Here is a 12879-nt window from a genome sequence, read left to right on the forward strand (position 1 = left end):
ATGCCAGAATTTTCTGCTGAGTTCCAGGGAACAAGCAATTTTACTTCCTTTCTTAAATATCACTGTGGTAGCTGTGTTGACAGAGAACAAGAGTGATGTGAACACAAGTTGGCATGCTATTTCAGTCAACCAAGGTGAATACTGTTGGATAAGGGTGGGGACAGTGGAGATGAAGACAAGCAGTCAGGTTTGGGAAATATTTTTGAGATAGAATCCACAGAACTTGATAACTGAATGGATGAAGCATCCTAGTCTATCCTGGTTGCTATAACAAATTACCATAAACTGGGTAACTTACAAACAACAGAAAGTTCTTGCAGCTCTGGAGGCTAGGAAGCCCAAGATCAAGGTGCTATCAGATTCAGTGACTGGTGAGAGCCATTTCAAAGATGGTGCCTTCTTGCTGGGTCCTCATAGGCTGGAGTGCAATGACATGATAACAGCTCACTGTAACCTTGAACCCCTGGTTTCAAGGGATTCTCCCACCTCAGCCTTTCAGTAGCTGAAACTCTATAGGCATGTGCCACCACACTTGGCTAATTTTTTAAATTTCTGTAGAGACAGGATCTCACTATGTTGCCCAGGCTGATCTCAAATTCATAGCCTCAAGTGACCCTCCCACCCTAGTCTCCCAAAGTCCTGGGATTATAGGCCTGAGCCACTGCGCCCAAGCTTCAGTCTTTTTTCTAAGTGCACTAATCCCAATCATGAAGGCTCCACTTTCATGATCATCTAATCAAAGACCCCAACTCCTAATAACATCAATTTGGGGGTTGAATTTCAACATACGAATTTTGGAGGAGCACAAACATTCAAACCATACGAACAGGAAAGGAAGAAGGAATGTCTGTTGATAGCATGAGCAATTGTGTGAATGTGGCGCCACATACTGGAGGCAAACGGATTAAAAAATAAAAGTATGAGTTCAGGTAAGGACATGTGTTTTCATGCCTCAGAGACATCTGAAGGATGATCTCTCACATAAGCACTTAAATATAGGAATCAGGAATGCAGGGGAGAAGAAAAATCAGAGCTGGACCTAAAATGAGGTCTCTGTAGCCATGGAGTGACTAAGCTCACTTGGGGAGACCATTTACCCAAGGTGAACCGAGGGTACATTCCAACTAACCAAAAGCATGTTAGAAAGCGGCTGCAGAGCAGCCAAAAGGCTAAGACTGGTACTGGTTCTAGGGAGAAGATAATCTATGAAGCACAAAGTACCCATTTCAACAAGCGAGACACGCACACGTTGAAGGGATTCCTTAGCTTAACATTGCCCAAGTGGGGTCAGGACCTGTTATGCGACGTGGGGCTCCTTCTCCCTTCCCAGCGCCGTCAGTGCCCAGAATCACGGGATGGAGATTCAGGTGTCGCTAACAGTCACACACCCGTTACACTCCTGCCGGCGTGGACACTAAGACTTTGGTGCGGAAGCTAAGACCTGAGGAGTCTCTCGGCAAATGGTCTCACTTCTACTGCCTGGTTTACATGGAGACTATTGCGGTGTGCGACGGATATGGGGCAGGAGACCAAACCCCACCGCTGGATGCCCACTGAAGACCACACCCCCACCTGCTCCAGGAATGCGCAGGCGCCGCCGGAAACCAGTGACGGAAACGGGCGCCGGAAGTGACCTTTGGCTTCCGGTTCCCTGCCAGCGGACCGCAGAAGCATACCTCATCTCGTTGGCACTTCCGCTGGCTTATGGGTGGGTGGCCAAGTTGGAAAGCAAGGATCTGAGGCCGCCCAGTGCCTTTTGGAAGTCCTACTCACCACACCCTCTACACTGATTCTCAGCTTTAAGTGATAACCCACACCGGGGGCAGTCACTGCTTTGTGGAGAGGTACCTGGCCCTCTACTGCTGTGCAGCAAACACTGGAGAGCAGATCGACATCTAGTGATGTCTTCCTGAAATAATGTAGGAATTTTCTGCTGAGTTTCAGAGAGCAAGCAATTTTACTTCCTTTTTTAAATGGCACGATATCATTCATTCACCCCTCTCCAAACCACAATCCTGCCAGTCTTCAAAATTCACCTCATTGCCTTGTGAATCCACTGAAGTATGAAAAAAGTTCAACTCCTTACCTTACCACCATAAAATAGCATTTATTAGATGTCAAATTGCACATCAGACAGATATAATCACTGTCTGTTGAAATCTTGCAATCTAGAGCTAAGACTGATGAAAATGCACCAAAAACAGTACAATTAAAACATTAAATAAACAGTAAAAGTGCAAACAACATTTTTCTGAGGTATCCAAAGGAACTAGCGATTACAGCACATTCTTAGGTTTATATAGATGAATATTTATGTTGTATTCCCTTCTTCCATAGACTATTAATGCAAGGAGGAATGTCAATTTAAAAATAAAACACCTGTAGTCAGATAGGCATTGGAAACATGGATAATGGTCACTTTTATATCAGAGAAATAACTCTCCTGAGCTTACAAAACCAAAAAGGTGAATATATACACTTCTAATGAAGATTATTTTGTTACTTTTTAAACAGACAGTCAAAGCAAAAACACTTCCAACCAAAATCCCACAGGGCAAGTTTAATGAACATTCAAAATAGACTCTTTATTCATATAAACTATAGCCTTCTATGTCTTCCCTTGTACACATAGGCAGTAAGTTGTACAGTTTCACATTATATGACATGCTGCAGTCACAGAACGCTGCCACTTAATTATATGGAAACTCAAGAGACAAAGAATTAAATGGCATTTACTGTGAATTCTCATTTAAGTTTTAACTTCTTGAATTATTGGGTTAGTCATTTTTTTAATGTAAAATGAGTGTGAATAAACTATTACCTGTAACACCAAAGCTCTAAACAAACTATTTTCAGTCCAGCTCATTCAAGAACAAATAAATTCTACAATTTCTTAAATTAGAAAACATAAACTGCTGACATCTGAATTCCATTGGAAAAACACTCTTTTCATCAACGATGACTGTTTAACAGAGCCTGATACTCTAGCATTTGTGTTAAGGAATTGTTGGATACATATTTTCATCACTGCATCAAGAGGAAGCAAGAAATTTGTTTGAGAGTCAATTTCTTCAGCACAAAATTTTCCCTCTACATAGTATGCTGTATGTAGTTAACCAACCATTCAAAGCAATAAACTCTTAAATTTAGTTTCATTCCTACTTTAACTTTTATCCAGTATTGTTAATAGCACCACAGTAGGCTAATATCTCTGAGTTAATGACAATTTTGTGAACTCTATCTCTATCAGTTAACACTGTAAACAGAAAAGTGAAAAGTCATCATCATAAAAACAGCCTGACTCTCACCACAAAACCCAACTTTTCCTTCAATTCTCTGGGGGCAAAGCAGCTTGAATTACATCTAAGCAAATGTATTTAGGTATAAGTGCACAATAAGGCAACTGAAAATATGCCTATTTCACAGTAACTGACAGGTTTTTTTTTTTCATTTTTTTCTGCATACCAATCATTAACAATATTATACAAAAAGGCCATTTTAATTGCACCCACGTGTACGTTAATGTTTCTATAAAGGTGCTATTTTTCTAATCTTTTAGGAAAGTTTGTTATTATCCTCCAAAATCTGGAGACAAAAACTTCTGAAAATGAGGTTAATTGTGAAGGAAGCCTCATCTGGAAAGGCAAATTTCCATATTGAGGTGCAGAACAGGATGTATGGCACAAATTCTCACCGAAAAAAAAAGGATGACAGCTTCAATCGTTTATATCAGCCCCATCCATCCAAGTTCCTTCTGAGATATTCTCTCTATTTCTTTCTGCAGCAATTTTGCTAGGCCAAGCCACTTTCCTGATTTCATTTCCCATCCTGCAACTCTTCATTCAGTCTTCAACTAAAATATTGGACCCCCTTGTGCTGATGAGGCACCATGCCAGTTTCACCCCTGAGGGCACAAGCAGGAGAGCAGGGAGGTGATATTCTTGTCAATATTTAACGATCATTATATCTAGAGTTGGCTAATAAGAAATCGAACTGGAGACTCTTTCTACACAATTCAAACAGACAGACAAACCCAGCAAACTAATGTCCTGTATCATAAGAGTGGAAACATCAGAAACAAAGAACTAAGCCTGGCCTTGACATACAGAACACATGGTCTCAACTGTGGATCTGCAAACAAGAATGACAAAAAGGGGAAAAAGAGCAAGAGGGGTGGTTAGGGCTGTTGGTTTCAATATTCCTCTCAGCTGAACAGTATCTTCCTGCCTCTAGTAAGTGTTAAGAGCTTAGATGCAGATGCCAGCACGTTTTTGTATATTCATTTCCCAATCTGCTGTTCTGCAGAAGGACAGCCTTCCAAGTACTATCTTCCATCCAGTTAGTCCTCAAGCCACCTTTATTTTTGCTGAGATTTCCTAGTAACAACTTCATTTAAGCAAATACTGTACTTTTCTACTATTTAAATAGGATAAGACCATTCTTATATTTCAATCCAAATCCTATATGATTTTGCTGATAGATATACAATCAATTTAAAGTCTATATGAACATATATTTACATTCTATTTAATATTAATAACACTATTTAACAATATTTTGCTCCAATATTTATTTGTAATAGCAATATCTAAAGACATAGATTATCAAGTATTTTGGTTAAAAATCTCACAATTTTCTATATGTATTTTTCTTTGGAGATGGAGAGGAAATGTTATGGCATTTAAAAACCAAAACCCAACAAAAACCTTCAGGGCTGAACTCTGCAAAGTTTGAAATCTCTTTTCTGATTATAGAGATGGGAGTTCAAACTTGAAGTCCTAAGAAGTCTTCTGTTGCTTTATAATCATACATTTAAGTCAGGTTTTGGGTAAAGCGCAAAGAGAGTGAGGGATTCCAGGATGCAAGTACACAGGGCAGCTTCCATGAAGACTATTCTCTCTATCTTAGCCTCCCTGGCCACTTGCAGTGTTAATACTTGGTGCAAATGCCAACAAACAATGCAGTGCTGCAGAATGCATGGCCTTTGGAGTCAGAGATTACCCAAGTTTAATGCCAGTTTCACCACAATGTGATTTTTTTTTTTTTTTTTTTTTTTGGTGCTGGGTAAAGTACTGACTGTACCCTTTAAGTGCATCAGTTTCCTCATTTACTAACAAAAACAGTCTTTTCTCTGTCACAGAATCTGAAGATTAAATTGAATAATACACCTAAGTATGTAACATGTTCACTAACAGTTTTGATTATTCATAGCAAGACAGGTAATGTGCTTCAGTAGAGATCTGGAGGTAAATCACCTCAGAGAGGACCAGTGTCTCTCACCAACCCCCCTCAGGCCAAGTCCAGTCTCCAGAAAAGGAATGTAGTTAGAATGCATAGTGTTTCAAACAATTGGGTCATAAATGCCAGTACCTGCCCCTGGCATCAGATCTGCAAGTGGGAACTCCTAGAATACTAATAGCAATCAACTAGTCCACCCATCTGGGAAATTCTTACAGAGGGGGGAAAAAAGCTTCTAAACTCCTCTGGAAATTCACATATAAAACAATAATCTCATACAAACAATACATTCAAATAGTTGCAGCAAAAAAATATAAAAAACTGATATAAAAGCACTTTCATAAATACTATATCTGCAGAACTGGCAAAAATTAAATAAATTCCCCTCCTTCTAAAACTCAGAAGCGATGTAAACAAAAAACTCTAGCAACAGTCCTCATTTTAATGACAACAGAATTTAAGTGAAAGTTCTGTATCTTTTTCTGGCTCATACAAATGAAATTTTAACAGTAACTGACTTCATTCACTAGCTATTTAACATAGATTATGCTTCCTCAGTTATAAAACAGAAATAACACTGCCTAAATGAAGGTTGTGGTGAGAATAAAGTATTATATGGAATGTGGTGTAAAGTGCTCAGCACAGTGCCTGGTACATAAACCATAACTGTTACCCACCATTTAGGTACTGAAAAGTCCAGTCACTAACAAAAACTTGTTATATTTACATGGTGTTTTTCACATGGGTTCGTTTATGAGTAATGAGATGCATCTTCACCCTGAAACTTTTCCCACACACGGTACATTTAAAAGGTTCCTCTCCTGTGTGGCTCTTCTGGTGGTATGTAAGTTCTGAATCCAAAGCAAAACTTTCTTCACATATTTTGCATTTATGGGTCTTTTCCTTTGTATGAGTGTTTTGATGGGAAACAAGCTCAGAGAAACAAGGAAAGGTCATGTCACACTCAGGACACTGTAAGGGTTTGAATTTTGAGAATGAAAAAAATTTTTCACCAACATCACTGTAGCGCTCAGAGTCCTCCTCCTGGTCCTTGGGGAGGGCAGGATGTGAAGGCTGCCCGAAGTTCTTCGTGCACTTAGTGTCCTGGTACTCCGTGGCTGATGTGTCTGTTTTCTCATGCAAAGCAAGATTTGTCTTCTGACCAACAGATTTACCATGGTTGGCACATTCATAGGCTTTTTCAGCAGTGTGGCTTTTCTGATGCTGTGCTAATGCTGGGAGCCACATAAAATTCCTCCCACATACACCACATGTATAGGGTTTTTCCTTTATGTGGCTATTCATGTGCCGGGACAGATGTGAATGCTGGCGAAAGCTGGCATCACACTTGGTACATTTATAAGGCTTCTCACCAGTATGGATTCTCCTGTGTGTCCTCAGGTTGGCTCTATGATTGAAGATCTTCCCACAGTCACCACATTTATATTTTTTCTCTCTTGAATGAATTTTCTGATGCAAAACAAGGTATGAATTATCACTGAAGCTTTGGTCACATTCAGTACACTTGAACACATTTTTGGCTTCTTCCCAGGGAAATTCAAGAATTTCTGAAAGTGCGCTGGTTCCTAAACACTGAGATAGTTCTACTAATGGGGTATGGTTTTCAATGGTAACTAAAAGGCTTATGAGCTTTTTCTTGCAAGTGGGAGTTGATATTTTCCCTTCAGGGTTTCCAACTCCACCCTCAGAGGATTTTTCTGGGTAATGGAGAAGGGGTGCAGCAATAGAGTACTTTTCTAGGGCAAGTTCTTCAAGTTCCATAGACTCTAGGCTTAATTGCTGATTAATCTCACTCTTGCCTTCCTCTCCTGTTAATAAAAACAAAACAAAGAAAAATATAGACAACACCTTCAAGTGATACTGGGGGGAAAAAATAAGCTACGGTAGTTGCAAAGAGGACCAGGAAGCTGTAGAAGGGACATCCTAAAATACAGACACTACAAAATAGACAAAATTAGGAGACAGCAGACTCTCCTGGATTCCCAAAAGACCCAGTTCTAAGTAAACTGGAAAGGGGAAGGAGCACAGAATAGCTAAAACTAAGTCAGAGTTGAGTAGGCTAAAGGTACTAACAACAATCTTGGTAGACATTGCCTAGAAGCCAAGTTTTCCAGCTAGTCTATGTAGATCTCAAGAGTTTTTCATTATTTAAGCTATCTCAAGTGACAAATGAGAAATTACAATTTGGGACGAGATTGGGATTCATACTTATCAGGAAAGAGAGAGGACAAGTGAATATTTTTCTATTGTAACAGGAAAATATGTAGGTTACCAGGAAATAGTTTTATTTCCACCAAGAAAGGAAGACATATTTCCAAAATGTCTTTACCTCTCAACTAAGAAAAAAAAATCAATGCAGAGCTGCTGTGTGTACTATAGGCAAATAATAGCTGGTTTTACTACGAGGATGGCTGACAAGACTTGGGCCTTGCAAAAAACGATTCTTTTAAAATATTTTTCCAAATATTCTTCAGTTATAAAGCCAATATATCAATACAAAAGGGACCTTTCAGCTGGGTGCAGTGGCTCACACCTGTAATCCTAGCGCTTTGGTAAGCTGAGGTGAGAGGAACACTTGAGGCTAGGAGATTGAGACTAGCCTGTACAACACAGGGAGACCCCATCTCTACAAAAAATTTTTAAAATAGCCAGCCATGGTGGCACATGTCTGTAGTTCTAGCTACTCCAGAGACTGAGGCAGGAGGTTCACTTGAGCCCAGGAGTTCAAGGCTGCAGTAAGTAATGAATTGCACCACTGTACTCCAGCTTGAGAGACAAAACAAAACCATGTCTCTTAAAAAAATGGGGTGCTTTCCTTCCAGGGAAATAAAGTTCTATGGCAGTCCCACTGCAATGACTAGAAAGGGTTTCTGGGCTGCAGTACAGTGCATGGGAACCTAAACATTACCCAGTGGCTTTGCTGAGTTGAGGAAACTGAGTCCAGAGATGCCAGGGCAACTAGAATTTGAAAGCAAAATAGCAGAGAAAAGGCAGCCTGCACCCAAAAAAAGAGCTCAGAGCAGCTACATGAGGTGCTCTTAAGACTTTGGCTGAGTACTAATCTGCAAGTACATGAAGAAACTACTTAAGACCATGGAAACAACCACCAAAAAAGGTATATACAGAGCAATAACCAGAGTTCACACAATAGTCCATGTTTCCACCAGCCAAAGTGGAAAGATTCTCTAGCATACCAGACATCAAACACTGTCCTCAGAAAAATATTGTCTTATCAGTAGATCAAATCAGCCCAGACTAAAGGTTGATATGAACCCACCCTAATAAAGCAAAAAAAGCACACCTTGAAAAGATCAAACTGACTCCAAATAACTGCATCTCATAACAGTCTAAACATATTTTTTAAAATACAACACCCAACAATATAAAATTAATATGTCCAACAGTCAATCAAAAATTACCAGGCAAGTAAAAAAACAGGAAAACATGACCCATAACTAGAAGAAAAATCAATCAATAGAAACAGACCCAGAAATGATACAGATGATAAAACTAGTAGAAAAAAATGTTTAAATCGTTTTTTGGGGGGGTTTTTTGGTTTTTTTTTTTTTTTGAGTTGGAGTCTCACTCTGTCGCCCAGACTGGAGTGCAGTGGCCACTCCCAGCCACCCCAGCCTCGACCTACTGGGCTCCAGCGATCTTTCCGCCTCAGCCTTCCAAGTAGCTGGAACTACAGGCGCACGCTGCCACGCCCAGCTAATTTTTTGATTTATTGTAGAGATGAGGTCTCGTCAATTGCCCAGGCAGGTCTCGAACCCGCGGGCTCAGGCAATCCACTCACCTCAGCCTCCCAAAGGCACAGGATTACAGGCTGAGCCACCGAGCCCGGCTTAAATAGTTATTATAAATATATTCCATATATTCAAGAAGGTAGAGGAAAACATGAACATGATGAAGAGAGAAGTGGAAGATATAAAATATGAGTTACAGGATAGATACTCAGTCCTAATAAAAGATAAAATCTACTCAGGCATAGGAATACATCTGCATATAGTTCCCCTTACATGAGAAAGGCATAGCACCCCCTTAAGAGAAAATCAATTTCCAATATTTAGCAAATGATAGTAATCTACATCAATTGGGTTTCCCAAGTAAAATTGTAAGTTGACTGCTACAAATATTTGTGGAAGATTGAGAGGTATTACTACCTCTCATGGGAAACCACAGTCACTGTACTAGACTGTACACTTTTGTTTTTAAGAAATCATCTCATGCTTTAAAACTTGGGTCTTATACAATTATCATATTCGCATAAACCACCCAGATACAGGTTCCACCATACCAACATGTTGACATGGCGTGAAATTCTCATCCTAGAAATGACAAAAATTCCAAAATGCAGGAAAAACAGTCTACTTACCCATCAAAGTCATATCCTCGAAACACTCCTGTATGGTGTCTCTGTTGAAGGAACTCTGGACAGGGTGCAGACTCACACACTCCTCTTGAGAAAAATACACAGACAGATCCTCAAACAGCACTGGTCCCTGAAACAGCATGAGAGCCCATATCAGTGCAAGAGGTTGGAGGGTAAACCCCTCACTCTGGGAAGGCTGAGAAGAGTGAGAAACATCAAATGTAAGGGAGAAAAGGGCTTCATGTCAAAGGTTCCTGAGTGCTGGTGTGAGGTAACTGGGTTCTAAGGGATGGGTGTTGGGAAGATGAGAGTAAACATGAACATACATCTTGAGGCAGTGATATATGAATCAAAACAGTAAACTACGAGAATTATGTAGTCTCTCCTGTAAAAGAAAAGGCACGGGAACAGCTCTTAGAGAGGGAAACCATTCAGTAAGGGTGCTCTAAGAGAAAGGAAAAGACTGGGCAACCCAGGAAGAATCATGAAAGAGATCAAGGTTCCAAGGTCCTCCCAACATCCTTCTTTTTGTTATTCCCTTTCTTTCTTCCCCATGACACTCATTGCTAAGCTCATTCCAGCGCTTCATCCAGGTCCATTCCTCTTTCCCTAATGATGTGATTAAGAATCCCATGGGTACAGAAAGATCGAACTGAGGGGGGGAAAGAAAGAAAAATAGAAAAGAATCACCCAGGCTGTACTATTTATGAGTCAACGAGCATAGAGTGAAACCTAAAAACCTGCAATTTTGAAGAGTTCCAGAAAGACACTGTGAAAAACTCGGTTACAGACTCCTCCAAAGGTCTCTGCTCTCAGTTGGCAGTTCTGAAAAGAAATTGGTAAACCACTTCTCCTATGTGCCTGGTCTTGGAACGAAAACAGCTCGGTGAACACTCCCATCACGACAGGCATAACTAACCTTCTCCCAGAGGAGAAGGTCTGGAAGAGACTGGAAAGTAGCCACAAACTTGTAAGATAGAAAAAGGTACCTCCTCTCACCTGGGCCTCGGTAGTCGGGTGCATGGACGCCATCTGGGGGGTAGAAATGTGCCTTCTTCAAGGAGCCACAGGGACTTTGGGACAAAGCTGTGAGAGAAAAGAATAGTCCTTAAAGGGAACAATTCTATAGCAAAGCTCCTCCACGCACCCCGGGCCTCCCTCGATTACGCTAAACCTCTTTAAGAACCTGCGCCGACTGCTTCTCTTCCCGGCCCCGCCTTGAGAGGGGCCCAACCTACCCCTCCGGAATTAATGATGGCCTCGCGCTACCCAGGCAAAAGCAGCAAGAAGCGACGCCTGACCGAGACGCGACCACGAAGGCCGCGGCCACCGCAGAACTCCCACGCTCCCATCCTCCCCTACGCAACAGCGGCGGGGAAAGCCGCCGGAAGCAACCCGCCCCCAGCCATATCCGTCATTCTGCCCTATGATTGGTCAGCATGCTCTCAAGGGGGCAGGCCTTCTTTTGTGTTGACCAATCGAGTACCTTAGCCGAGGACTGATAGCCACTGGGCAGGGCGAGAGGTAGTTTTCCTTCTTTTCTTCAAGCAAATGTTTCCGCTTCCGCTGGCGGGGTCTCCCCGGTGAGTTCTGGACTTGTTGACCCACTGTAGTAGAGTGACTCTCTGAGGGACGTAATGTTTCCGAGGAAAAGGAAAATAAGAAGAGATGGAGACACTGGAACTCGAAAGAGAACCGGTAACAAAATGTGGGCTCAGCCAGCGGTGCCCGTGCGCCTGAGGTTTGGGTCCGGCCAGAATAAGGTGAAGGAGAGGCCGGAGGTCTGGGCCCAGGCTAGGCTTGAGCAGTCCGCTGTGTCTTGCGCGGTGTAAAGGGGCGTCTTCTGGGTTCACAGAGTTCAGATCGGTGTAGGCCACGTTGCTAGTCTCCGGCCCAAAGCATTCTAGAGGCATTGTGCAGTGTACCACGCCGCTGCAGCCCAGCCAATCCACATCGGGGTCGCAGCCGAGCGGACCTCAAGCGGGAGTAGAGCCATTAGTTTGCTTCCTGAAACGTTGTTCGCCTCCTAAAACCTCACGTTCAACCTGCTCTAGTGCCAGACATTTCCATGTTCCTGACACTGGCTACCGTGGTGTAGAATGGAATTAGAAAATTGAGCTCTTTTCCAAACTCTGGCAGCAATCGGTTGGTCATCTTGACCAATTTACAACTTTACTTTCCTTAGTTCCAAAGAATTCAGAATGCCTCTTCTGGCTAACTCAGTGTAATTGCAAAGATTTTAAGATAATGTAAGTGAAGAAAATTGTCAGTTTACAAAGGTGCTTGAGGAAAGAAAAAGACAAGATGTTAGATACCTTGATAGAAAAGCCTGAGTAAGTCTCAGCATATTTCTTTGTCCTAGTGTCAGGCACATGCCTAAATCTAAAGAGTTACTCAGTGAGTGGTTGCATGGTTATCAAAACAATATCCTGAGAGTTGACAACTTAGGTAGTGTATTTGGTGGAATATCAGATGAGAGAGTTTCAGCTGTGAGTAGCAGAAAACCCACCAAAACGATGTTCAGAGATAGAGCAGTTACAGGTTGATTAATTCAGTACACAGTGACATCAAAGTCCAAGAGCTTTTCCTCTACCGTGTTGGTGAAGGTGACAGTGGAACACAGGTAACACTTGTAGACAGGTATTGTGTCATGTGCCCATCCTAAACCAGTTATTATTAAGAATAGAAGAATATCATTTTGCCATCATGCTTCACCCCTGGCACTGGGGGAAGGACCAAGTCTCCCATCATCATCTACCTACATAAAATCAGGACTCTGTTGGAAAAGGGGAAGTGGAAAAGAAGTTAGGTAGGAAACACAGTATCTGCCACAAGTGACATCTGTTGACTGCTAGCTAAAAGCTAGGCCTTGTGGAAATGGGTCACTAAAGAGGTACTTGGTGTTCCAGAACAGATGGAAGAATGATAAGAACAAACTTCTATACGGCTTAGACCAATCCACAGCATATGTGTTAAAGAAGAGCTAACAGCCTGTTATATGAAGGCCTAAAATTAGGAATGTTCATCATAGTTGCTGTGCCTCTCATGTAGTCATCTTTCCCTTCTTGCTTTGTGTTTATACTTAATGCTATTCTTATTTTAGGGATATTGCATTTTGGGCTTAGATTCTCCCGATCTGGATTTGTGACTCTTTCACCAAGAACAAGAGGCTCTCATGGCTGTTTTCTTTGAATCTTGTCATTATTATTATTATTTTTTTTTTTTTTTTGAGTCGGAGTCTCACT

At 41.5% G+C, this 12879-nt stretch overlaps 1 protein-coding gene across 1 annotated transcript; it reads right to left on the reverse strand.

Annotated features, from left to right (window-relative positions):
* Nucleotides 1-5961: 5961 nt before the first annotated feature.
* Nucleotides 5962-10999, reverse strand: ZNF597 (zinc finger protein 597). The gene is made up of 4 exons (XM_008071131.1): nucleotides 10873-10999; nucleotides 10634-10720; nucleotides 9638-9764; nucleotides 5962-7067 (listed from the first exon to the last, which is right to left on the reverse strand). The coding sequence occupies exons 2-4, from the start codon at nucleotides 10664-10666 to the stop codon at nucleotides 5962-5964; spliced, it is 1266 nt and encodes a 421-aa protein (XP_008069322.1). The 5' UTR covers nucleotides 10667-10720; nucleotides 10873-10999.
* Nucleotides 11000-12879: the final 1880 nt, after the last annotated feature.

Source organism: Carlito syrichta, unplaced genomic scaffold (genome assembly GCF_000164805.1).
Source record: "Carlito syrichta isolate Samal-C Ts95f unplaced genomic scaffold, Tarsius_syrichta-2.0.1 Scaffold314117, whole genome shotgun sequence".
In the NCBI taxonomy this organism is placed as follows: domain Eukaryota; kingdom Metazoa; phylum Chordata; class Mammalia; order Primates; family Tarsiidae; genus Carlito; species Carlito syrichta.

What these genes read in the sequence shown, in the direction of transcription:
- ZNF597 (XM_008071131.1), bottom strand. Translation starts at nt 10,666, where the DNA reads ATGGCGTCCATGCACCCGACTACCGAGGCCCAG. An exon ending in ACCCGACTACCGAGGCCCAG is followed by an intron (nt 9,765 to 10,633) that starts GTGAGAGGAGGT and finishes ATGCTGTTTCAG; the next exon opens with GGACCAGTGCTGTTTGAGGA. An exon ending in CGAGGATATGACTTTGATGG is followed by an intron (nt 7,068 to 9,637) that starts GTAAGTAGACTG and finishes TTTTATTAACAG; the next exon opens with GAGAGGAAGGCAAGAGTGAG.